The sequence below is a fragment of the Bos indicus x Bos taurus genome, chromosome 11, assembly GCF_003369695.1.
Source record: "Bos indicus x Bos taurus breed Angus x Brahman F1 hybrid chromosome 11, Bos_hybrid_MaternalHap_v2.0, whole genome shotgun sequence".
Taxonomy (NCBI): Eukaryota; Metazoa; Chordata; class Mammalia; order Artiodactyla; family Bovidae; genus Bos; species Bos indicus x Bos taurus.
This window is the reverse complement of record NC_040086.1, coordinates 103539653-103564560: the sequence shown is the minus strand read 5'-3', so window position 1 is coordinate 103564560 and position 24908 is coordinate 103539653. Positions and strand designations below refer to the sequence as shown.

General features: G+C 62.5%; 2 protein-coding genes across 3 annotated transcripts in view; one reads left to right on the top strand and one right to left on the bottom strand.

The window, feature by feature from the left end:
* Positions 1–3936, top strand: part of FAM163B (family with sequence similarity 163 member B) — a 29534-nt gene extending 25598 nt beyond the window's left edge. The window contains exons 2-3 of the mRNA XM_027556821.1: positions 957–1072; positions 1905–3936. Of these exons, the coding sequence (XP_027412622.1) occupies positions 980–1072; positions 1905–2300 (489 nt within the window). The 5' untranslated portion in view covers positions 957–979 and the 3' untranslated portion in view covers positions 2301–3936. The remainder of the gene's footprint in view (positions 1–956; positions 1073–1904) is intronic.
* Positions 3937–5473: 1537 nt separating this feature from the next.
* The window catches only part of ADAMTSL2 (ADAMTS like 2), a 33279-nt gene continuing 13844 nt past the window's right edge, over positions 5474–24908 (bottom strand). For both annotated transcript variants that reach the window (XM_027556818.1, XM_027556819.1), the window contains exons 10-19: positions 21678–22026; positions 20071–20443; positions 15346–15443; positions 10962–11088; positions 10363–10576; positions 10010–10165; positions 9467–9637; positions 8592–8768; positions 6763–6907; positions 5474–6076 (exon numbers count right to left, since the gene is read on the bottom strand). In XM_027556818.1, the coding sequence (XP_027412619.1) occupies positions 5958–6076; positions 6763–6907; positions 8592–8768; positions 9467–9637; positions 10010–10165; positions 10363–10576; positions 10962–11088; positions 15346–15443; positions 20071–20443; positions 21678–22026 (1929 nt within the window). In that variant the 3' untranslated portion in view covers positions 5474–5957. The remainder of the gene's footprint in view (positions 6077–6762; positions 6908–8591; positions 8769–9466; positions 9638–10009; positions 10166–10362; positions 10577–10961; positions 11089–15345; positions 15444–20070; positions 20444–21677; positions 22027–24908) is intronic.

The window sequence follows — 24908 nt, the reverse complement described above, 5'->3', positions numbered from 1 at the left end:
TGAGCCACCAGGGAAGCCCTTAATTCCCTGACCCGTGATCAAACCCTCGCCCCTGCACTGGCAGTGTGGAGTCTTAACCACTGGGCCACCGGGGAAGTCCCTTAAGAATTTTTTAATGTCAACAGCCTAAATATAAAAAGGGAGTTGTTTTTCAGTTTTGAAAGATGAAAAACTTTTGAAAATCGGTTGCAGACCATTTGAATACACTTAACACTACTGACCTGGACATTTAAAAATGGTTAAGGTGATAAATTTTATGTGATGTATAATTTGGATATTTTAAAGGAAAGGGATCGTTTATGTTATAAAATGGAATATGGTTCAAAGTTATGTTGCAGAAGAAATTTTAATGATAAAGAAAAATGAGGGTGAGCTGGTTAGGTGATAAAGCAGGTTACAAAGCCGTGCGTTCAGCCTGACTGCACTGGGGTCAGTTTTTAAACACGTGAGCTGGTCATCTAGGGTTCCCAGGTGATGAAGAACCTGCCTCCCAGGAGGAGATGTCAGAGACGCCAGTTCGATCCCTGGATTGGGAAGATGCCCTGAAGGAGGGCATGGCAACCCACTCCAGTATTCTTGCCTAGAGAATCCCATGGACAGAGGAGCCTGGCGGGCTGGAGCCTGGCGGGCTAGAGCCTGTGGGGTCACAAAGAGTGGGACAGGACTGAAGCGACTGAGCACGCACGCACACACATGTGCACGAGCCACTCGCCCGAGCTGCAAGTGTGCCAGGCTGAGCGCTCACGTAGAGGCCGAGAGCGAGGGTGTGTGCTGCCAGCTTCCCCTCCTGCAGACGCGGGAAGTGCTGGCACAGGCAGGGTCCCTCCTGCCCCGAGCCCCTGCCTCCCGCCGGCCCAGGGGTGCTTGTTTTCCCATTTAGAGCACTTGCTTGGCGTCCTAACCTAGGACAGGCTCCTGCGATGAGCTGGCGGTGAAGGTGGCGGGGTGTGTTGCAGGCCGCTGATGGAGAAGGGGGCGAATGACAGCCGGGACAGTGGTCATCACCGGCGGCATCTTGGCGACTGTGATTCTGCTCTGCATCATCGCGGTTCTGTGCTACTGCCGGCTCCAGGTACTCGGGGGCGTGGGGGTGGGGTGGGGAGGGAAGCCCAGAGCAGGGCCCTGCAGAGGGCGGGGGCCCCCACCAGGGCCAGGCCTCCAAGAAGGTGCAAGGCAGCCAGCCCTGCCCAGCCTCCACGTGTGAGGGCTCAGTGACAGCTTCCCAGACTCCCTGCGAGGCGAGGCTGCAGAGGTTCGGAGAGGGTGAGGGCCTTAGCGGACGTCACACAGCTGCCAGGAGGGGCGCAGTGGTGAGCCCTCGGGCCGCGCCTCCCTGCCCTGCCCACCCTCAACGACTGTGCTAGGCCCTGTGTCTTCACGGGAGGAGAAGCCACGTGTGCAGGGCAAGCCACATGTGCAGCCCGGCCCCCTTGAGCTAGACTGGGGCCAGCTCTGCCGCCTGCAGGCTGCCTGAACCCCGGCCCCCTGGGCCTCAGTGTCCCCACCTGCAGATGGGACTCGGTCCCTGCCCCTGCCCCGTAGTTGCTGTGGGGCGAAATGAGTGAAAGCCGCTCAGTCATGTCCGACTCTTCGCAACCCCATGGACTGTACAGTCCCCGGAATTCTCCAGGCCAGAATTCTAGAGTGGGTAGTCTTTCCCTTCTCCAGAGGATCATCCCAACCCAGGTCTCCTGCATCACAGGCGGATTCTTTAGCAGCTGAGCCACCAGGGAAGGGGTGAAATGAGAGAACCCCTCCTTTAGGGACGCCAGGAGTCCGGGGCGCCTGGGCTCGAGCTCCCCTCCGTGGTCGAGATGGGGACATGGGTGTATGACGCGGGGGCATCCCGGCGCCCTCCCGGGCCCGCGCGGGGGCCGGGGGTCACTGTGGCCCTCTACCCACAGTACTACTGCTGCAAGAAAGACGAGTCGGAGGAGGACGAGGAGGAGCCGGACTTTGCAGTGCACTCGCGCCTGCCACCGCTGCACTCCAACCGGAACCTGGTGCTGAGCAACGGGCCGGCGCTCTGCCCGGCTGCCGCCTTCAGCCAGAGGTCCCCGCAGGCCCGCGCCCTCTGCCGCAGCTGCTCCCGCTCCGAGCCGCCCGCCTTCTTCCTGCAGGAGCCGGAGGACGAGGGCGTCAGCAACGGGGGGGAGCGCGTGGCCTACAGGAGCATCAGCCAGGAGGACGTGGGGCCGCCGCCCGGGGGCTTTGGGGGGCTGCAGGCGCTCAACCCCAACCGCCTGTCGGCCATGCGAGAGGCCTTCTCCCGCAGCCGCAGCGTCAGCACCGACGTCTGAGCGCACCCCCGGCCCCCAGCAGAGCCTGAGACCATGGTGGGGGGGTCCCCGCCTGGCCCCGGGCCCCGAACCCAGCGGTCCTCGCGTGCCTGTCATCACAGGCACTTCGGGGCTCCCTGCAGGGGTCAGACCCAGTGAAGGCCGGTGGGGCCGCCCCAGGCAGCAGCCTCCAGGGCCTGGGTCTGCAGGGAAGCAGGCGTGATGCAGGTGCGGGTGGGGCCCCCAGGTGCCCCAGCTGCAGAGTGAGGCAGGGCTCCGGGGTGCGGACACCAGGCTGCAGATGCCAGGGCTGCCGTCAGCAAGGGGCCAGGGGCCGGGGCCTCCGTCGCGGCCGCCTCTGCCGCTCGGCCTGGCCATGCCCCTCCGTCCCTGGGTCTCGGTCTACCTACGTGTCCAAGGATGAGGTGGTGGCCACCAGGCTTGGGGTCCTGCAGCTCAAGCCTTGGGGGCCAAGTCTCCTGTCTCCCCCCACCCCCAGACAGCCTGGCTTCCAGGGCAGCTGAGACCCTGCTTGAGCCCGCCTCCCCGCTGATGCCCGGAGAAAAGGGGGTTTCTCGGGAGGTGCAGCCCCAACTGGCTTTTTGGTGAAAATGGAGTGGGGAGGAGGCCCTGTGCCAATCCTCCCACTTCAGAAGTAAAACACGCAGCCCACTGCTCAGCCCTGATATGGTTGGGCAGACAGAGCCTCGCACCAGAGGCGGAAAGACCCACTGATGCCCCGTGGGACCTGAGACATGCCCTCGGGTCCACAGGGGGACAGGTGGGTCTCAGGAAGACCTGGGAGCAAGGCCTCAGGCTGCCCTTCCCTGCACCGGCCCCAAGCACCCCAGCCCCCCAGGCGAGGACAGCTGAGCTCAGCCCCCATCAGGCCCCCTCAGGCCTAGCGGCTCCTCCCTCCACCCACTGAGAGAGCTGCCCCAAGCCCAGGGGCACCTACCGTGGGGGACACAGCCCCCGACTCAGAGGCCCTGTCTCCTCTCTCTGCAGCCTGGCCCCCAGAGCCCCTGTCCTCTCCTGGGCCCGCTCTCGCGCGCTCTCTCTCTGCCTCTGGGCCCCGCCATGGAGCGCCCCCCAACACCCCCGTAGGGCAGCCCCCGTCTGCCCAAGAAGACAGACCAAGCTCCCCAGCCAAGCGGCCTTCCCAGAAGACAAGCTCTGGGGCCAGTGGCTTCCCCCCGGTGTGGGCACCACAGCTCTCGCTGTCTCTCGAAAGCGCTGCAGAGCTGTGACTCTGGACGTGAGCAGAGTGAGGAAGACTTACTATTTTGGGCATTCTCGATTTTTTTCCCCTCTTCTTCCCTTCGCTTCCTGCCTCAGTTTGGACTTGCTAATGGATTCGTGCCCAAGCTTCCCGTTCCTTTGTCAAACCCCAGAGTTCGTTTCTGATGTATTGGCTGAGGGTGGGGGTGGGGAGGGGGGGTGGGGGAAGGGTCCGGAGGTGGCCCTTCCCGTGGCTGTTCTGCGTGGTCTCCTGTTTCCTTTTCTGGTCTCTGGCCTCTGTATAGATTCCTAGATCCATCTGACATCACCAACACGCACACACCCATCCAAGCTCTCCCTCAGCTCCGCCATGGAGACGGAGGGGAGCTGCCCGCTCCCCGACAGAATCGAGAGCCAATAAAACTCCTCTCTGACACCTCGCGTGCTGTCTTTAGTCCGCCTGGGATTCCAGACCGACCCAGACCCCTCTCCTGAGGTTCCTGGGAGGGGCCACATCCAGCCCAACCCAGACAGAGTGGGCCCTCCCTTCCCGTCCAGCCCCAGGGGTCAAGGCTCTGCCCAGAGGGGCTGGTCGTGGTCGCAGCCACGTTGGATTTTGACTTTCCTGGAGTGACTGTATCGATCTTTCAAGATTGGAAACCACTGGCCTAAAACCCTTGAGGTCCTGGAGAGTGGGTTGGGGGGTGAGTCGCTGTGGCTCCTGGGGCGAGTGACTGGCCTCTGTGGGCCTCGGTCTCACCATCCACACGATGGGCAGCAATGGCACTGGAGTCACAGAGCTCTTAGGAGGATTAGAGGAGGTGCTGGCGACGCTTTGTGCGCAGAACCTGACCCACGCGATGCACGCAATGAGTGCTGGGGTGGGGAGTTGTCAGGAGAGGAGGAGGGGGCAGTGGGCAGGAGGAGCAAGGCGGGGAGTGACTGGGCGTGACGGTGGGGTGTGTCAGGGAGCCCTGTGCCCCTGGACTGCCATGATCCCACCTCCGCTGGAACCGAGCTGCTGACCTTGAGGGAGCCCACTCCACAGGCCTCCACCTTCATGGCCACACACCCACCTGTGACGCTGTCCTAAACACTGCAGCCCACCCTGCTCTTATCCCGTTTTGGGAACAGAAGGCTCTGCACCCCAGCGAAACAGCCTGACAGCCACTCACCTCCCCAATCCCTGCCCCCGACGGAGACCCTCCCCGTGGCATATGCGCCCAGGGCCGGCTCACTGTCCCTCAGCCGGTGGACAGCCAGACCCTCCCTCCTCTGCTGCAGCCAAACCAAGGTGCTTTCAGCATCGTAAACACCCACCCCTCTCCCTGGAGGCTGTAGAGTCACTCCTGAGGCTGGACCAGCCGAAACATCACCTCCTCTGGGAAGCCCGCCGGTGTCCCAGCACCCGCCAGTCCAGATGAAGTGGCTCGTCTAAGAGGCCCGGCAGCAGTAATGAGGACCGTTTCCTGAGCCCCCGACGTGGGCCCACAAGGTGCCCCCCACCCTGCCTGCCTCGCCCCTTGTGTTCTTACCAGCGCACCCCAAGGTGGGACCATTCCCCCCAGGGTGGGGAGGTCCCTTGCGCCCTGCGGGCCCCCAGGCCCCGCAGCAGTCGGGAGGCACGAGACCGGCTCAGTTCTGACTCCAGCACTGAGTCCAAAGCCCCTGAGCCCCTCCCTGCAGGCGCTCACTCACCTGTCACCTTTTTCTGTCTGCTTTCCCCGAATGTCATTCCTCAGGGAAGACACTGCAGTCCAGCCCTAGCCGCCCTCAGCCCCAGCCCGACCCAGACCCGGCCCCGGCCCCAGACCCAGCCCCAACCCCAGTCCCGGACCCAGTCTCAGCCTCAGAATCAGACCCAGCCCTGGTCCCAGACCCGGTCCCGGATCCGAGGCTGCATCAGACCTTCCCGGGGTGGTGAGCCCAGAAGACACCCTGCCCCTTCTTTCAGAGCCCCGGATAGCCCACGATGCCGCCATAAATACGACCACTTTATTAACATACAGAGATTACTGATGGACAGCAGCACAGCCTCGGGCCGTGAGAAAGACGCCCCTCCCGGGCATAAAGTGCGGTGGGTCCTTCCATGCCAGGAGCTTCGATGGGCAGGCGAGCGATGCTAAGTTGTGAGATTACAAGTGCCCTGCAGGAGTCACCGGGAGGGTCAGGGCCTGAGGCTCCCCCTGCAGCCCCTGCCGGTCTCCTGGGCCTGCAGCCCCGAAGGGAGACGGGGCGATCCCGGGCCTCTGGGGGGGCGGGGAGCCATCCTCGCAGCTCTGTCCCGGGGTGAGGGGGGCCGACGGGCGCGCCGGGGGTGGGGGGCTCTCCTGCCCAGGGAGAGCAGGGGCTCAGTGTCACGTCTTCACAGCTGGGCGCCCTGCAGGAAGGTGTCCATGGAGGGGCTGCTGTGCCCCAGGGACAGGGTGCTCAGTCTCTGAGGGGCAGCTGCCGGGCCTAGGAGGGGGGCGGCCGGCAGGAGTGGCAGCAGGCCTTGCTGTAGTACCAGTGGCCGCAGAGGTTCACCTTGATGGCCAGGGCGCAGTTGGTGCCCGGCTGGTCCTGGCAGCTGTCATCTGGGGAAGGGACCACAGCACATCAGCAGGTGGTGGGGTGGTCGGGGGGATGACGCGGCAGGACCCCCGCCCCGCCCCATCCACCTCCTCTCCTGGAGCTCTCCCTTGTACCCCTCGCCAGGGACATCAGGACCCTACCGGTGATGTGAAGCGCTCACAGGGAAGGTGGATACCCAGGGACCAGGATTTGGAGGAGGCCCTGACCTCACCCCAGAGGTCTGAACATCCCCGGGAGGCCCACCAGTCCCCTCCACTCAGTGGGTCCAAAATAGAGCTCATGGCTGGGCCCTAGCGCCCACCCAGAGCCTAGGACGCGCCTGCATCTTCCAGGTGCCCAAGCCAGAGAGCCTGCTTCAGGCCCTTGCCACCCTGCCCCTGCGTGGCCAGCTTGAAGGTGCTCTGGATGAGTTTGTCCAGGCCCTGATCCTTTGCCCCACCACCGCATCTTCTGAAGCCAGATGCTCTTTGTAAAAGGGAGGGTCTCGGCCTGGCTCCTGGGGGCCACAGGCTCCAGTCAGATCTCACCTGCCGCCCTTCCCACCCACAGCTCCCAGCTGGACTTGGCCACTCCCAGAGAGTGACTTCGCTCTCCGCCCTGCCTTGGTCTCTGGAGCCAAGAGATGCTCCCAGGTGACTGCCTGTGCATCCCTCAGGCCCTGGCATGGCTTCAGAGTCTGCCTCCTCACCTGGGGGCTCCGTTGGGCAAGGCTGCAGGTCGCAGGCTTGTCTGCCAACAGGCTTCACCAGCGGGTCGCAGCCCCGGACAATGTCGGTGCCCTGGTAGCACTTCACGTCACGCATCCGCACGCCCACCCCACACGTCTTGGTGCACTGAGCGGAGAGAGACGGCGTGACCACAGCCCCCGGTGGGGCAGGGGCCCAGCCAGAGGAGTGGTGGGACTCTCCTCCTCTTGCCAGGTTGCTGAGTCTCCATGGACGCGGGACACACGGATGCTCAGGGGCTCGGGCAACCAGATGCTGCTGCCCCCGCCCCCCTGCCACGTACTACTCAGCTTCCCCGTGAGGGCGTGGACCCCCCATCTCTCCCCCCAGGCAGGTCCTTTGGTTCCAGCTCTCCAGCGTCCTGTGCTGCGGGAGGCTCAGGACACAGAGGGCCACAGCCCAGGGAGAGACTGGCTTCCCGCTCCAGTTAAGAGCTGGGGGCCAATCAACTACATCTTCCAGAGCCAGCACCCCCACCCGCAGCTTCCTGTCCAGATGTTCCCCTCAGAAAACCCTGCCAAGCTGCCCAGAACACCAGGGCCATCTGCTGACCCCAGTTACCCCGCTGGCCTCCCACTGAGATCCTAAAGGCGCTGGCTCCCTCTGGCTCCCCCTGCTGTGGGTGACCCCACATCACCCAGGCTCAGCTGGGACCTGAGCCCTCGGTCTGTGGAGGTTGGGGGTGGGGCTCCAGTCCTGACCACCCCACTCCACCCCCCACCAGTTCTATTCACAGAGGCCCCGGGAGGGCTTCCAGCCTGATGCCTGCACCCAGCTTGAGGGAACCAGCCCAGCCTCGGGGACGGAGCCAGACAACAATCGGCCTTTGGGGGGATGCCCCAAGGCACCCGCAGCCATCCCCCACCCCCCAGAGAGAACGCACATCTGGCCTTTCCTAGCTCCCACTCCTCCACCCTGGGTGGATGGCTCAGAAGACACACTCTTACTAAGCCCCTGACCCAGGCAGAGGCAGCCACAGGGGGAAAAAACCCCACCGCAGCCAGGGACAAGGACGCAGAGGTCCTCCTGCCCACCGTCTGGTCACCCCTCGCCCACCCACTCATCAGGGTGATGGGTGCCCTGCCCCCGTGCCCCAGGCTCCTGGGCGAAGACCCATCTGGGCCTCCCCGTCTGGCCCCCCTACCCCGGAAGCTGTGCATCCCCGGGTGGAGGGGGCCTCCAGGTGGGGGCCGGTGATGCAGCCCAGGAGAGAGGGGGGTACGTGGGAACCAGCAAAAACGGCCACCGAGACACACCCCTGGGCTGTAAGAGTGGAGAGGCCCCGCTCCACGCCACCCTCCAGCCAGAGGCGGAGGAAGGAGCCCACAGGCCAGAGTCAGGCCGGCGGCTGCCACTCCTCCTGGCTTCCCTCTGCCCGGCGCGCACCGTCCTCCCATCCCCTCTGCCTCTCTGATTCTGTGTCCCCGCCTTGACTCTGGCTCCCCACCCTCCCAGTTCCCACTCGGGATCTGTCTGCCCCATGGTGAGTGTCAGGCACACAGGCCTTCAAGCGCGTGACTGAAAGGCTTCCACAGGCAAGGCCAAAGCGACCTGGGCCGATAAACGGGCCCCGGATGAGTGCGGCAGGGATCCCAGAGGTGAGACCCGGGAGGACTCGGAGGAGGCAGCCCTCGTGCTCGCCAACGTGGAAGCGCTGACCATCTCTCCAGGGAGGGAAAGCCCTGATGGAGGCTGAGCCGGGGGACGTGAGGGGCACTCGGGGTGGGAGAGGAGGTCTTTCGGCAGGACCAGAGATCAGGCCTGGCCTTAGGAGGGCCAGTGGAGGGCTCACCTCCGACCAGGGGCTGGTGTACCACTTGAAGCAGGGCCTCTCGAAGCAAGTGCTCTCCTCGGGGGGCTTCTTGGCCAGGCCACACTCGGGGCCGCTGCGCGTCTGCGGCTTCCCGTTGGCCAGCTCCATGCACAGGACCAGCCTCTTCTTCACGCCTCTGCCACAGGTGGTGTTGCACTGGGGTGAAAGGGCAGACAGGTTAGGGGTCAGGGGCCAGAGGTCAGGAAGACCAGAACACGGGGCCCACAGCCATGCCCGTGAAAACGGCTCAGTCAACGGCAAGTGGGTAACAGCTAAGATCAATGACACGCTGGCTGGGAACCTGCTGGTCGATAACCGCATGGCCCCAGACAGATTTGATCAGAAACAATTTCACAGAAAAACCATCTGTTGTGAAATAAAGTGGTCAGTGACCATTTGCCTGGTGATGAATTAGCTGATAGCAATCTGCCTGAACCAAGCGTTTGAAAGCCATGTGGTTGGGAACCATGCGTCTGAAAACGGCAAGCTGGTGACCTTGACGGGTCACCAGAGGTCACGAGAACAGGCGGATGCACAGGGCCCGGGCCCAAGGGTGAGTATGGCCCAAGGACTCCCAACCCTGGGCTTCCACCTCGGGAACACGGGGTCGTGGGAAACGGATCGGCCGTGCACGCCTCACAGAACATTCACTATTTAGATCTGGGAAGTTTTAAGCGGTTTTCTTACCTTTCTTGGTTTTTTTCTATTTCAAGTTAGTGTTTGGCGGATTGTGGCATCTTCATGTCCAATTAATTCCTCATTTAGCCAACCTGTCATTCTGGCCACCTGGCTCTCAGCCAGTTAAACGCTCTCCCAGACAGAGGGGCCCTGCTCGCCGGGCAGGGGGCACTCACCCGCTCCCAGTCCTGGGCCAGCCAGTGGGCGGGGCAGTTCTTGTCCCCACAGGGGTGGATGGCCAGGGGCTTGGTCTCCATCTGGCACTGAGACTCGGGCACGACCCGTCCATCGCTGGTCTTGCAGTACACGTGTCTGATCATGCGGCCCTGCCCACAGCTGCCGCTGCACTGCAGGGGGACACCCGGGGTCAGAGGCAGAGCCCCTCCCAGGGCCCCCGGGCCTCCTTCCCCAGAGAGAAGAGCAGCGGAGGGGAGGGGGGGTTGCCACGGTAACTGTTTTAAATACCACGCTCTGTTCTAATTACGGAAAGATGGCAGGCTCGATGAAAAACACACCTAAAACCCCAGAAGAGTCCCCTGCGCACCCAGCACCCAGAGGGGAGCCCAGTGGACATCTGAGCATCTCACCCAGGTGGGAGAAGAGAGAGAGGCAGGCAGGGAGCTTATAACGGGGGCATCGCAATGGGACTGCTTGTGTTGGTTCAAGGTTCTGATCCCCCGTAGTCACACGGGTCAGCCCCCTGAGCACCCGGCCCTCACCGGCCCCCAGTCGGAGACAGTCCACTGGCGGTCGCAGGGGGGCCCTGTGCAGTCCTTCTCCCCCACGGGCCTGGTGTTGGGGTCACACAGCTTCTCGTCCTCCGAGCAGCGGATGTCCCGCGTCACCACGCTTCGCTCCCCACACTTGGCCGTGCACTGCGGGGAGACGGCGGGAGGGCGGGCTCGCAGCGGCCCTAGCTGCATGCAGACCCCTGCCCAGCTCTCACCCGGCTCGCCTGGCCCCCACCCAGGCCACGGCCCACGGCCCACGGCCCCCACACAGCCTGGCCCCCACCCGGCCCGCTCGGCCCCCACCCGGCCCGCTCGGCCCCCACCCGCCCTGGCCTGTGCACCTCAGACCACTGGGACATCTCCCACTGCGGCCCGCAGGCCGGGCCCCGGCAGGTCTTGCGCTCTTCGGGCCGCACGGCCTCGGCAGCCTCACACAGGTCGCTGTAGACAGAGCTGTCGAAGCCTGGCGAGAGCATCTTCCAGCAGCGCACGATGCGGAACTGGTAGCCCTCACCGCAGGTGCGTGAGCACTCGCTCCAGCTGCTGGTCTCCCACCTGCCTCGGGAGGGCACGGCCTTCAGTGACCCCCACCCACTCCCAGCTGCGACCCCATGCGGTTCCCTCCAGCCAGAGCACCTTCCGCTCCTGCTAACTCCAACTTGGGGTCCTGCCTCAGTGTCCTGGGCGCCCAGCCCCACTGAAGGGAAGAGGGGACCCCCATGACTGCACACCCAGCTTCTCAGAAAGGAGCAGATACATAGGGAGCAGAGGCCTGGATGGACCGGAGACCCCAGGATGGAGCAGAGACCCCAGGACGGAGCAGAGACCCCGGGACGGAGCAGAGACCCCAGAACGGAGCAGCCCCCTGGACACGGCATGGCAGAGCCCCAGCTCACCCGCCCCCCAGCACACACCCTGTCCGGGGCCTGGTGGCAGGTACCTGGGCTGGCACTCCCTGCCTGCGCAGAACTCCTGGACAGGCTCGGGCCGGGTCAGGGCATCGCAGTAGCTGTCGTCCACCTCGATGCCGTCATAGCGGACGCACATGGCGTAGGTCGACAGGACCCCTGAGTTTAGGAAAGGGAAGGGCGCCTGAGCCCACTGTGAGCTCTGGAGGCCGGCAAGCGGGCCCCGGGGCCGCGGGCGATCCACCCGGCCTCTTGCGCTTCCTGGTTTCAGTCAAGAACAACGACAGGTAAGCTGAGCAGACTGTGGGCGGGTCCCAGCGAGGCCGGGTCTGTGCATCTGAGCTCCCTCCCCGCCTGGGCCCAAGGGCCTGAGCTCCTCTCTGCACAGCCCATCCTGCCCAGGCTGGACACCCAGTGCTGCGTCACAAACCCTGAACTGAAACGAGGAGGTGATGTGTTGGTTGCTTCAAGTGTGTCCAACTCTGCAACCCCATGGACTGTAGCCCGCCAGGCTCCTCTGCCCATGGGATTCTCCAGGCAAGAATACTTGGGAGTGGGTAACCAGTCCCTTCTCCAGGGGATCTTCCTGATCCAAGGATCAAACACAGGTCTTTTGTATTGCAGGCAGATTCTTTACCATCTGAGCCACCAGGGAAGCCCAAGAAGTCTCAGTCATTTGGGCTTTTAGTAAACTCGGAATGGCCCTCACAGAGGCTCAGAGGCAAACACAGCCAGATGCCACTTATTTTCATTCATTCAATGACTGTTACGTGTGGGTAGATGGATGGATGGATGAGTGGATGGGTACGTTGGTGGTGGACGGGTGGATGGGTGGATGGACGGATAGATGAGTGGATGGATGGATGGGTAGGTTGGTGGATAGGTGGGGAAGTATGGATGGATGATGGATGCATGGATGCGTAATCTAACCATTCCAGCCCCTTCCAGACTCCTCAGATATTACATTCGACCTTCAGGTCCTCCCTACCCTCCCATGGCATGCCCTAGTCCTTATCAAGCTCCCTCTCAAACTTTATTTTATCATTTTTGTGATTAAATACCTGCTACTCTATAAATCTCGGGCTTCCCTGATAGCTCAGTTGGTAAAGAACCCGCCTGCGATGTGGGAGACCCCTGTTCAATTCCCGGGTTGGGAAGACCCGCTGGAGAAGGGAAAGGCTACCCACTCCAGTATTCTGGCTTGGAGAATCCCATGGACGATGTCCATGGGGTCGCAAAGAGTCAGACATGACTGAGAGACTTTCACTTCACTTCATTTCACTCTATAAATCCCGTGGGGGGACCGTATGTAAAGGGCCAGCCCTCAGCTAAAATTATTCACTCCTTGACCGCCACCTCCACCTTCTGCTTCTCTGGTCTTCCTGCCCCGCACCCCCATGCCAGGCACCAGGCTGACACAGGGGCCAGGCTCGCTCCACAGTGCGTGGTTCCCTCCCTGCCAAGGAGCCAGGGCAACTCAGGTGAGCGTGAACACGGGTGGGGTCAGGGGCTGGGGTTGTCTTTATTACCAGCGCATGTGTGCCGAGGGGCAGGGACCCAGCCTTGCCGGATGATCTCCCCTTGGGGGGTTGCCCTGCCCTGTAAACCAAGAGCCCCTGCTGACTCGCGCTCCCTGCCCAGGGGCGCGTGTCTGAGAGCCGGCAGCTCCTGCCTCTCCAAGCCCCAGCCTTGGATGGAATGAAAACAGCCTGGGAGGCAGCCCACACGGGGATTTTTTCTTTTTTCCGTGAGGGACGAGCCAGGTTGCAATCACGGCTTCCCCTCTGCCAGCGCTGGGCTGTGTCGTCTTTAGCCGTCGCTGAGCGGGGGGCTGGCTTCCTGGCCAGGCCTGCTCAGAATGTTCCAGAGACACCACTTCTGGGGCCCATAGAGGTCCAAGTCTGAGGACTCGCAGCCCCTCAGCAAGCATCTGCTCGTTCTCGCCTCGTCATCAGGGCAAACAGCAGGTCCTGATCAGGAGGGACGGGACTGCTGGTCCCAGCGCCGTCCCCGGCTGGTGGTGACGTGAGGGCGGTCAGACTCTCCAGGCCTCCTCTTGCCACTCACCCGCACCCAGGAACCCCGTAGGCGGGACGGGAGGCACAGCTCCGGTCTTCTGAACACCACCTCACGGTGTCAGTCCTGAGTGCGGGCCTTCTCAAACCTTCTTACCGAGCCCTTCCTCTAAAGGGAAGGAGCAGGAGGCCCCGACGCCGGACTGGGTGGGCCTGTTCTGCCCGCCGGAGGGGGGTCTCAGAGCCCGTCCACTGCACTCCCCTCGCTCTGGGCCAGGGGGATGCCGAGAACCATCGGGAATCATCCCATGTGACTCAAGCGAGGGGTCCAAACTGATCCACCTGCCTTTCTCCCCCTCTCAAGAGCATCTTTAAGGAAAAGAAAGAATGCTTGCTGCTATGGCTGCGATGGCCGGGGCTCAGGACACAGGAGACTTGCTGATCACCAGTGACGTTTGCACAGGCCCCACAGGCCACAGAAGGTTTGTAAACCACTACCCTCTCCCCTGATCCCCCTGGGGTCGGTGCCCCGAAAGGGGGATTTCAAGAGGAACCCGCCACAGGGTGAGTGGAGGTGAGCCATCCTGCAGGGACCCCGGCTCACCACCTCTGTGGAGTGCCGCTTGGACCCCATTTGGTGCCTCTGCGCCGACGGGGAACCCACTCTGGGTCAGGGCCGCTCACTCCAGTCCCAGACGGGCTCGTCTGAAGGAGAGCGCATCCTTTCGGCAGAGCCAGAACCTGTCTTCCTCACTTCCTTTCTTCTTGCATCCTACTTCGCACCTCGGGCCGCCCAGGGCGGGCCAGCCCATCCCCTGCCCAGCACTCTGTGGGCGTCGAGACACAGTGCGGCGACCTCCCTGGGGACCACCTTCTGTCCAGGGCCAGGCTCAGCCGCTCGCCACCAGGGCGGCTTCGTCCAGGAGGGATCTCAAGCCTTGTCACCTCCCAGGCAGGGACATGTCCAAGGGGAACAGCAGACGCTCCCCACCGCATGTGCTGTGGCCCCCTCGGCACGCGTGGGGTCCGACGGATAACGTCGGGGCTCCCGATTCAGAATGGGACCCTGCCCTTCAGGAGCAGGCTCTCAAAGTGGGCTCCTCCAACACCCCGCCCCAGCACTCAGCCCCGACTTCATTCCCCGGACCAGCGCCGTGGCTGCTCCAGGCCCCGTTGGTGGCACGCAGCAGCAGCAGAGGTCCTGCTGATGGCAGCCAGCTGTCAAGCTTTGACCCTGATTGCTTTTTTTTCCTTTCCCATCTGCCCCTATAACCACGTTTGGATAGGTGGACGTCCCATCTTACAGGTAGAGAGCAGAGACTAAGAAATTAAGAGCGTGGGGTGTGGATGACCAAATAGTTCATCCCAAGCGCTTACCACACCCCGACAAAGCCCTCCTCGAACCCTCCAGAATATCAGGGGCAATCTCAGCCCGTCACCTGCCCTGCTTGGGGGAGGAAGGACGGTGTAGCGGGAGCGGGCCTGGCTTCCCGCCCGAGACAGAGAGCCGGTGGCCCCCGCAGCGGCCCGCAGAGCCACCTCCCCAGCTCCTTCCCTGGCCACATCTCCTGAGATGCTGCACCTCCACAGGCCCCCGGCTGCCCAGGGCCCGGTCAGCTGCTTGCTTCTTCCGCCACACTGGCCAGAGCATGCAGGGGCTCCCAGAGCTCTGGCCAGCTGGGGTGGCAGTGCAGGGGCAGGGGCAGGGACCTCGCACGTTTTGAGCAGCAGCAAGCCCAGTCTTGCGCAAACACCACGTCCCAGGTACAGATACGGCAGCGCCCGGGGTCCCCCTGTACTTGCCGCAGGCCGGCACCTGGGTCTAACGTCCAGCCTTACAGGGAGGGGACCACGCTGGCGGCAGGTGGGGTCCTAGCCTCCAGGCTGCCAGCCAGCATCTTGGTGCAGCGGCGGCCGGCCAAGTGAGCAGACAGACATCGGCTCAAGCCCTGGCTTGACACCTACTGACCGCAAGTGTCTGTCCAGGCAACCCCAGGGCCTCCAGTACCCGCCGCTGTTTCCTCCCCAGACGAGGCCCTAGAATCTGGAAAGTTTCCTCTGTCATAGTCCACACGGGCCTACTTTCCCCTTCTCCTCACCACCCGAGGTTTCCTATGTTTTAACCAAGAGGAGGCTTTTCCTAACAATGTACTGAATGCGGAAAGATGGACGAGGGAGCCTGGGGGTGCTGACTGATTCCCACCCGGCTGGACCCTTACGTGGTCCAGCGCGCGGACGCCCAGGCTGCCACCGCGTCCCGCCGCATCCCGTGGGCCAGGAAACCGCTAGATGAGCTCACCGCGGGCAGTTCGGGGCTACAAGCAAGTGCACGGGCCCGACGCCCAGACTCGCGCCCGCCGTGGAGGTGGGCTCTGCGGGCGCCCCGGCCCGCCTCGGGTACCTGTGGTGCAGGTGGAGCTGCAGGGCTCGTGGGACGACAGCTTCCACCGGTACATGTCCGCGGGGCTCACGCCTTGCTTGCGGGACTTGGGCCTGGTCCTGAAAGCGGGTGAGGCAGAGAAGGGCTGAGTTCCGGGGAAGCACAGGTTCTCATCACTGGGGCAGGGGGCGCGGGTGTGTGTACCTGTCCTGAGCCCCTCCTCCGGGCAGAAGGGCAGAGCCTCGCTGCCCTTCCGGGGACCCCAGTGCCCACTGTCTAGAGGGAGCACCCCCGGGGTGGCAGGGCTAGGAGGGAGGGGGAGCTGGCATTTTCCATCTCAACAGCGGGCTGAGCACACGGCCCTGCGGCTGTCGGGGCCCTCCAGTGGCTCTGGGGGGCGTGGGTGAAGAACTTGGGGCTCCCCACCATCGTAGTTGCCCCTTCCACACCCACAGGCCTCTCACCACCCCCCCAGCAGGAGCACGCCGATGACTCCTCCCCCATCCCCGGGAAGGGGCCTCAGAGGCACCTGGTGTGCATGGAAGGCACCGGAATCCTCTCCTGCAGCCTTCCCCAGCCGGGATTCTGACTGAATGGGGGCCCCCTGGCCACCGGGCCTCCGGGGATCAAAACAGACCAGCCCCGGGGGCAGACGGGGGAGGGCCGTCCCCTGCAGACGCCTCTGCCCAGGTCTGAGAGGGCTGCTGAGCAAGGGAACGCCTGGCTGGGTCCCCGCCAGCGACGGGCTGGGATTCTTGGCCGGAACTCAGGCGGCCCGGCCAACTATTGTTAGGACTGTTTGCTTCTTTGAACCAGTCGGTGTGCTGGGCCCAACCTCGGGATCCAATGTGCCGGCTCGTTGTGGACTCGGCAGGAGCTGAGGGAGGTGACAGAGACATCTCCCCGAGCCCAGCATCTGCCCGGAGAGGCAGCCGCCCCCGGAGCCAGCCGGGGGGCGCGGGGCGATGGGCCCACCGCCCAGCCCTGCTTCGCTTCCTATCCAGAGGGGCTGACGGAAGAGCACCTGAAGCCGAGACCCTTGCACGGGGCACACCCACAGGTCCCTTCTGGGGACCTCTGTCACCCCGGAGGTCAGGCTTAGGGGAGGGTTTGCAGAGTGCACATTCTGAAAGGCTTTCCAGGGGCTTCACGGCGGTCCAGCAGCTAACACTTGGCCTTCCGCTGCAGAGGTTAAGGGTTTGGTCCCTGGTCGGGGAGCTAAGATTCCACATGCTTCATGGCCAAAATACCAAAAACCCATTAAAAACAGAACCAATATTGTAACAAATTCAGTAAAGACCTTTAAAAGATGGTCCAGAGCTACAACAGCAACAACAATAACAACCAAAAAATTTAAAAAAAAAAAAAAAACCTTTAAAACTAAACAAATAAATAAAGGGCTTTCCCGTCAATTCTGTGAGAGAGACCTTGGTTTGGATTTGACCGGGAGTTTGCCTTCCAACTTCTGGAATTTCACAAGAATGGCTCTTACACTGCACTTGTGGCCTTGAAGGCACGTCCTGCTCTGAGAACCAGGAAATAATCTACCCACGGACGGACATTAAGTCATGAATTCACTGATGTGGTTCCATGAGCCCAGGAAGGAGGCGAGGCGATGGAGTGGATAGCCTACGGCAGTCTGTCGCTGGGTCACACCCGCCGAGACCCCTCGCCGGGTGGCCTCACCCTCCCCGCGTCCAAGCCTGCCCCGGCCTTGCCGCACATACAGGGGGCATCGGAAGGTCCTCCCCTATGCTCCTGAAAAGTGAGGGGGCCCTTTCAGATGGGCCCCCACCCACCCGAGACCAGGCAACTCTGAACAAAGGGCCCACAGCGCCTCCTCGGGGAGGGAGAGCCGGATGCCCCGCACAGCGCAGTGACCCCCGCCCTCCTGTCAACGGCTTCCAAATCTCCCCAAGAACAAACAAGGACCAAGGACTTCAGCCCCCGCCCCGCCACCCCACCCGTGGAGGAGCCGCGCCATCTTTATCTAATTACACACTCCTGGGCCAGCAGGCAGCGTGACTCATGGTGGAGAGACAGCAAGCCGTTCAAAATAACCCTCTGGGTTTTCAGCACCAAAGATCTTTCTGGAGGGGCTGCCCGCCCCAGTTCACACCAGCGCAGCACAGGAGAGGCCCTCCTGCTCAGAACACGTCTTTGCACAACATCGCAAGCCTATAATGCTCTGCTCTCTGGGGAGAGGAGCACCCGGGAAGTCGCTGGACCAAGAGCCCGCCACCGCCTCCGTCTGGAGGGAAGCTAGCGCCCGCTGATTGCCAGGCTGGGCCGGGCATCACGCAGGGACACTCCAAGTCCTTCATCTGGAACTTTCTCTGGATGGCCTGGATGGTTCCTAAGAGACTCGGAAAGAGCTTTGCTTCCCCACCCCCACCCAGGCTGCGAGAGAGACCCCATGTCTGCATCCCAGCCCTGGTGTCTGGAGTCAGGCCTCCCCTGGTTATTCGAGGTGGTTCCAAGAAGGTGAAAATAACCTTGCTCTCTGGACCACGCCTGGATTGCGCCCTCCCTGAGCAGACGCGACTTCCTGTGTTTGGACAACTTGCAGCGCCGGGGCTATTTTGGCCTGGCGGTTTCCCCCGCCGCCTCCTCAGCCCTTTATCTCCAAAGACCATCTTTGGTCTCCGCCAGCGGTTCCTTTGAAGCTGCTGGCGGGCAGTGGCCCCATCTCACCCCGTCGGGACTTTCTGAGCCCTGATGGTCATTGTATTGGTTCCTGAATCCCAGACATTCCCCTAAGGGCCCAGGAGTGGGGGCGGGAACCCACAGGACCAGATGGAAGAGACTCTTTAAAATGTGACCTAAGGACCGGAAAGCTGCTACCGTGACCCGGGCTGGGGATCCTGGGGATCCTGGGGTGCCTGAGCTGATGGCCCTGACGAGCCTCCGACAAGCCCCTCACTCAGGGACAGGGCACTGAGGTCCACAGAGCATCATTGGTGTGTCCCAGTCCCGTGGGACTCAGGTGTGCGTGTGTGTGCGTGTTCGCGCGCGCGTGTAGGGGGGCCGAGCTAGGATGGTGACCCAGATCTCCACTGCACTTTCCGGGCCTCTAGCCACATTAAACAGCAGCCTGTATGTCACCTCCGTAAACCCATTCAGGCAGGGACTGACCATCGGAGAGCTGGCCATCCTCACACCCATGGCCCTGGAGGCTGAGTGCATTCGTGACCCTTCCTCTTTCCTGGTTCCTGGGTAGGTGCCCTGGATAGAATTCAGTCCTCTGGACACCCCTGAGGCTGAGAAGAGCCCCCCAGGCTCAGAGAATAAGTAATCGGCTCCAGGTCACACAGGCAAGTGCAGCTGATTCTGAATCCCACTCAGACTCAGAGCCTGTCCCCCTCCAGCCGCTGGGTCCCACACATCCCTGAGGCCCACTCTGCGAGCTTCTGGACCCATGTCGGGCCAGCAGATGGCCTCAATGGGCCTTGGGAGAGGAAGCAGAGCCTCAGGGACTCCGGACCTCCCACTCTGTCCACATTTGCAAAGTCTCCCCCTCAGAAGGGCCCAGATGTGCCAGGGAGTCTCACGGAGCCTCAGAAAAAAAAAAAACACCTTGAGAATAGGGCCAGAAGGGCACCTCCTGTGGGCTCAGGGGCCCAGCCCCCCTGCTCTTGTCCTCTGGGGATGAGTCGCCTCCAACCGTGCCACCTTGAGAGTGAACCCCAAATACTCCATCAAACTCAGTTCCCTAAGGATGCTCCCCCTCTGCACACCCAGCCCTGGCGAGGGTTCCGCTGGCTTGGTGTCTAAAGCCAACGGGTTTAGGTGGGTCCGCAGAAAACAGGACGAAACAAAACCCACTGGGCTTGTTCCGGCCTCCAGGCCCTGCCCACACTGGTGTCTGCTGGGCCGCCTCTGTCTGCTTAAACAGCCTCGCTGCCCTGCGAGCCTCTGGCCGACAGGGGCCTGGTCACCAGGATTGTCCTCTTGGAGGGACAGTGACAGCAGCAGGCCTGGAGACACCCTGCTCCCAGCTGGCCCCAGCCCCAGGAGGCTCCTGGCCTCAGACTCCTCCAGGGCCAGCTGTGACCATCCAGGCGTCCCCAGCCGTGACCGTCCAGCCGTCCCCAGCCATGACTGTCCAGCCGTCCCCAGCCGTGACCGTCCAGGCGTCCCCAGCTGTGACTTTTCAGGTGTCTGCAGTGTATCCTCACCGCTGGACCCTCCCACATCCCAAACCCAGAAGCAGCTCCAGCCAACGCCGCAGAAGGCCTTGTTCCCAGTGCCTGACCTGGGATCTGGCCCCTGGCTGGGGACCCCACTGGACCAACCCCAGGTCTCCTCCCTGGCCAGCAGGGAAGGTTGTCCTGAGCCATTCCACCTTCAGGGAATGTCCACCTCGTGCCTGATGGCCATGTGCGCAATGACCGTCCAGACAAAGAACCATAGGACGCCAAGCCTCCAGGCTCTGAGCCCCAAAGGCATCACTCACTTACCTCTCTGAGCCCTACCAGTCCCTAAAGACAAGGGGCTGGGATGAAAGCCTGCCTCTGTACGGGCGATGCTCAGCCCCAGGTGCACAGGACTGTCCACCTCCCCACTTCCCAGCCCCATTGCAGAGCAGGAACTTCAACCCATGGTACTAACTTGTGGGAAAGACGCTAAAACCCAGGCTTCTGGCTCCCCGAGGGGCCAGGCAGGGGCGGCCCCCTCCCCCTTACCTCTGCCCAGGCCCCCCCACCCCAACCAGCCCTGGCAGACAGGGCAGGGGAGGCCACCTACCTGGCCTTCTGCGTCCGGTTCCCGGCCAAGGCGGGGAGGCTGGCGCTGGCGTTGGGAAAGGGGGCCTCGGAGGAGGTGTTGGCCAGCCTGTCACTGCTCAGCTCCAGGTAGGACCCATTGAGCAGGTAAGCTCCGGCCCCCTCGCTCTCCTCGTAGTCCAGGTAGAGGCTCTCGGCTGGGGAGCCCCTCGGGGCACCCTGGGAGAAGATGCTGTTGACGGTCTCGTTGAGGGAGAGCTCCCTGGAGTCGGAGCCTGCGCCCAGCAGCTGATCAGAGATGGCGTTGGCCGACAGCAGCTCCTGGGAGGCGAAACGGGCGTCGGCCTCTCGGTCGTCCGGGTCTCCCACCAGAGCAGTCAGGGTGGCGTTACCGTCTACGGGGGAGACGAGTGCTCAACCTCCCATGATCCCTCATGTGGGGCAAGGGTTGCCCTGGTTGCGGGGGGGTGGGGGGGGCAGGTAGTGCAGACCAGGGTCGGGGGGGCGGGGCTGCAGCAAAGACCCGATCCAGGAAGCACCCAGAAGCAGGTTTCCACCCCGTGAGAGGACCCAGATCGTCCAGCGGAGGCCCGCAAGCCAACCCAGACAAGCTCTCGTTGGGGAACCTGCTTGAGCTCAGCAGGGGCGTTGAATAGGGTCTCCCCAAATGCATGCCTGCCCCACAACCACAGAATGTGAGCTTCTGTAGAAATGAGATCTTTACAGACTACAGAGCTCCAGAGCAGATCACTACAGGTTTAGAGTGGGTTCTAACAGCAATGCCCCTGTCCTTAGAAGAACACGGGGAGACACACGGACACAGAGGAGAAGCCGGCTGAAGACAGAATCTGTGCATTTCTGTGGCTTTATGGCCCCAGCTTGCAGTCGGTTGCCACCACAGCCCCGGGGAACTAACAGTCTCCGAAGTGTTTTCTACCTGAGGACTCCGAGGGTCTCGGAAACATGCCCCCAAGTTAGCAAGCACATTCTTCCCAAGCCCAGTCCACCCTCCGCCCTTGGCAGGAGTGATGGTCGCGGCCAGCCCCCCACAGCCCTCAGGAGCACAGCCCAGCTGCCAGCCTGGGGCTCGGGGACCCCAGTCCACCCCCCAAGTCTCCCCCTGCACCTACTGCCACTTCCCCTGGAGACCGCCCCATGCAGGTCCCCTGCCTGCCCCAAGCCCTCCCCTGGCTCACCCTTAACTCACTCCTGGGCCCTCAGTCCAGGGGTCCCCCCCACCAAGGGCTCGAGGTCCTCCCTGTACCCCTCAGTTGCCCATCACTCCCTTCCAGAGCTCTCGCCGCACCTTGCTGCATTGTCTGTCTGTCTGTCTCCACCAAGTGGTCAAGAGCACAGGCTATAGGGTCTGACCCTCTGGGATTTGCCCCCAGCAGATGGGGATGGCGTGACTTGGGCAAGACCCCTCCCTAGGGCTCAGTCCCCGCTTCCATCAAGTGGAGATAGCCTTACCCGCCTCGAAGGAGCTGTGTGGGGGGGCACCCCTGCCCCGCAGCCCGCGCGTGACCAGCACCGCCGCCGCCCTCTTCTGCGGGCTGCGGGCTCTGAAGACCCTTCACCCGAGGGCCCTCTCCCTAGGAGCCCCCCCGCCCCGCCCCTCCTCCTGGTTACCTCGGAAGCCCTTGCCCCTGGGGGGCCCCTCGCAGGCCCTGCCGCTGGCCTGCGCGCACACCTCGTTGCTCTCCTGGCCTCTGCTCAGACCCAGCTCGATCCCCGGGCCCCGGTGGCCAAACAGGCGGTTGTCCAGGCCCAGCCGCTCCGAGGAGGCCTGGCCGAAGAGGGAGGCGTTGTGCTGCAGGAAGCCTGCCAGCCCGGCCCCGTCCAGCTCCTGGCTCTCTGCGCTGTCAGAGGTGGGATCCGAGAAGCTGTAGTAGATGGGCTGGAGGCGGTGGGTGTGCGGCGGCTGCAGCAGCGTGTACTCGAAGGTGATGGAGGGGCTCTTGCCATTTTGATTCCACACCTGGGGGCGGCAGGAGAAGACGTGGGACCCAGGCCCCTCCCCACCCCAGCCCCTTCCCCACCAGCCTGGAGCAACTGCTCAGCCCGCCGCCCATGAGCCCCTTGAGGATAGGAGACTCTGGTCCCAGAGCTGCCGAGGGTTCCCAGCCACGCACAGGCCCACAGCTGAGTCTTTCCTGGGGACTCCTCCTTGCCTGGAGGACGCTGCCTCGCCCACCCACTTAGCGCCACGAGCAGCCCGTGGCCAAAGACGGGTGAACACAGCCCGGGACCAGCGGACAAAGCCCAGGCACAGGCAGTCAAGGGCGCACGGGTAGCAGAAGTGTTTGTAAGGTAATAAAGCCAGTGAAAACCCAGCCTGCGTTTTACCATCACCACGTGCCGGCGGTCCTAAGCAGTAAGACTGGATGTCCCCACCACCTGCCCCCTGGCCGCGCGGAAGGGCCAAGGCCCAGGCCCCGGAGGGCCCCCAGCATCACAGCTGGTGGGGGAGGTGCTGAGGCTTCTGTTGCGACTGCATCACCACCAGCATCTCCCCGGCCTGTCCAGCTCCCACCCCCACCCCCCGAGGGCTCGCCTGGTCTAAGTCAGCTGGTGTCAGAAGCCCCAGGAAGTGGGCTCTCAAATAGGAGTTTAATGTGGGGTTCCCCGCCATCGGGGGTGATTCCCTGGCGGTGCACAGACCCCTAAGATCCCCCCCACATGGGGGGCTGGGGAGGATACAAGAGGAATGAAATGTGCTTTGGGTGCCATGTCTCAGGTGTTGGGAGTTGGCTTGAGAAAATATAAGAGTCCATGGAGAAAGACAGTGGAAGGCTAGGGTGACGTCACCACCTAACCCGCAACCTAAGGCCGAGCCAGAGGGCCTCCTCGGTGTCGCATGGAGACACGCACGTCCCCCGGTAGGACTAGAAAGTGTACCGGAGGCCAGAGAACCAGGCTGGCTTCTCCACCTCACCAAGAGCCTGACCCGGGGAAGACTTGGAGCATGGGGATCTCAGTGAATCTGCTTGAAAATTTTGAAATCTCAGATTCCCCTGAATCTCAGGGCCTGGAAAGCGGTCGTTCCACCCCTGCGACAGCCAGCCCCCAGCCCTCGCCGGAAGATGGCACAGAGGTCTCTGCCTTCAAAACCCCACCAGCCTCCCTCAGGGCCGTGCCCGCCTCCTCCCTGGACCACCCGGCTGGGGGCTCACGCTCAGACCCCTTTTCATCTGCTCAGGGTGGCCATGACGCTGCTCAGGGGAGAGGGGCAATCTGTCACGGGCCTGCGGGACCAGCTGCCGGGGGCAGCAGAAGCTGAGGCTGAGTGAGGCCTCAGGAGGAGTCTCCCAGGGGAGCCCTCGTTCAGGATGAGGGAGGACCCACACTGGCAAGAACCCCAGGAGGAGGTCAGGCCGACACTGAGGGAACGATCCACTCTGGGACCACCGCAGCAGACGGCGAAAGAGTGAGCGCCGGGCGACTATTTTCTGTAGGATCGCCTGGAGGACACGCCGTCTGCCGCCGTGAAAGGAAGTGTGACGGCGAAGAGCCACCTGCACCACTCAGAGGGGCACCCGAGGGCTGGTGTCGGGGGTCCTCGTGGGCCGCGGCTGGTGGCCAGAGGTGCTGCTGCGTCTGCTCTCCAGGACAGTCAGAACAAGGGGGCTCAAGTACCGTGATGAGCCGGAAGGTTGCCACGGTAGCCAGGGACACATCTGGACACAGCTGATAGAACAAAGAACGCCCTGGGGACAGATGCGTGGGCCCAGAAAGGTGCATCTCCATCCATCCGATCAGAAGAAATCAAGGGTGGATACGCACGGGGCAGAGGCAGCTGCCACATTAAAGTATCCACCCCTGCTCTATCTCCTGGATCACTTTTTAGACCCGGAATCCACTGAAGGATGGAACGGCCAAGTCCCCAGGAAGAAGGCTCCCCCAGTTCTTTCCCACAAAAACTCACAGCTATTTACGTGGTGAACTGCTCAGTGGAGAAACAGACACCGTGGAACCTGGGTCCACGTGGTCCTCGTTGACCAGGGACCCAAAGCATCATTACTACCTCCCGTTACTGTGAGAACACGTGGGTGACAGCTAATGGCCCCAAGATAACCCTGGTCTGATCCAGAGTCCGTCCACTGTATCCAAGGCTCACCCAGCCCCCAAACGCATACTTGGGAGTTGGCTGAACTCTCATGTTGGCTCCCTGACCTGGGAGCGAGTAGCTATACCATAATTGGGAAGCCTGTGAACCTGAGTCCCAACCTCATCCAAGAGGGTAAATCAGAAACCACATCACATCCTTGGGGAAAACAGAGAGATCGGTGCTGCTCAAAGACCTCAAGGATGCGCGGGTGCTGACCCCATCAAGGCCCCCATTTAATTCAACAGTTTGACCCCAACGGAAGCAAGACAGAGCCAGGAGGGTGAAGGTGGACTGCCACAAACTCAGCCCAGCAATAGCCTCACCTGCAGCTCTGGGACCGACATGGCGGCTTTTCTAGAGCAGATTAATGCTCCCTCTAGCTGACCGTGTGTGGCCATCCGTCTGGCACATTCTCGTCTGCCCCTTCGTGTGTGTGGCTCTGCTCCAGGGCCACCCTGACTCACCCACTCCCTGTCACAACACAGGACAAAGGGGTCTGAACCATCCCACTCTACATGACCTTGATCCTCTAGGTTGACAACATCATGTTTATCAGATGAGTACTCCAGATGCTCGGAGATTAACCACTGGGAAGACTGGCCCCAAGTCAGTGAAAATCTCCGGGTCCAATCATCAAGGGCAGGAAAGGACCTCTCCTTGAAAATAAAGGGGAAATGACCACATCTCACGCTCCCCCATCATGAAGAATTTTGGACACAACATATTCCATGTCTGGGAGTACTGGTCCAGTC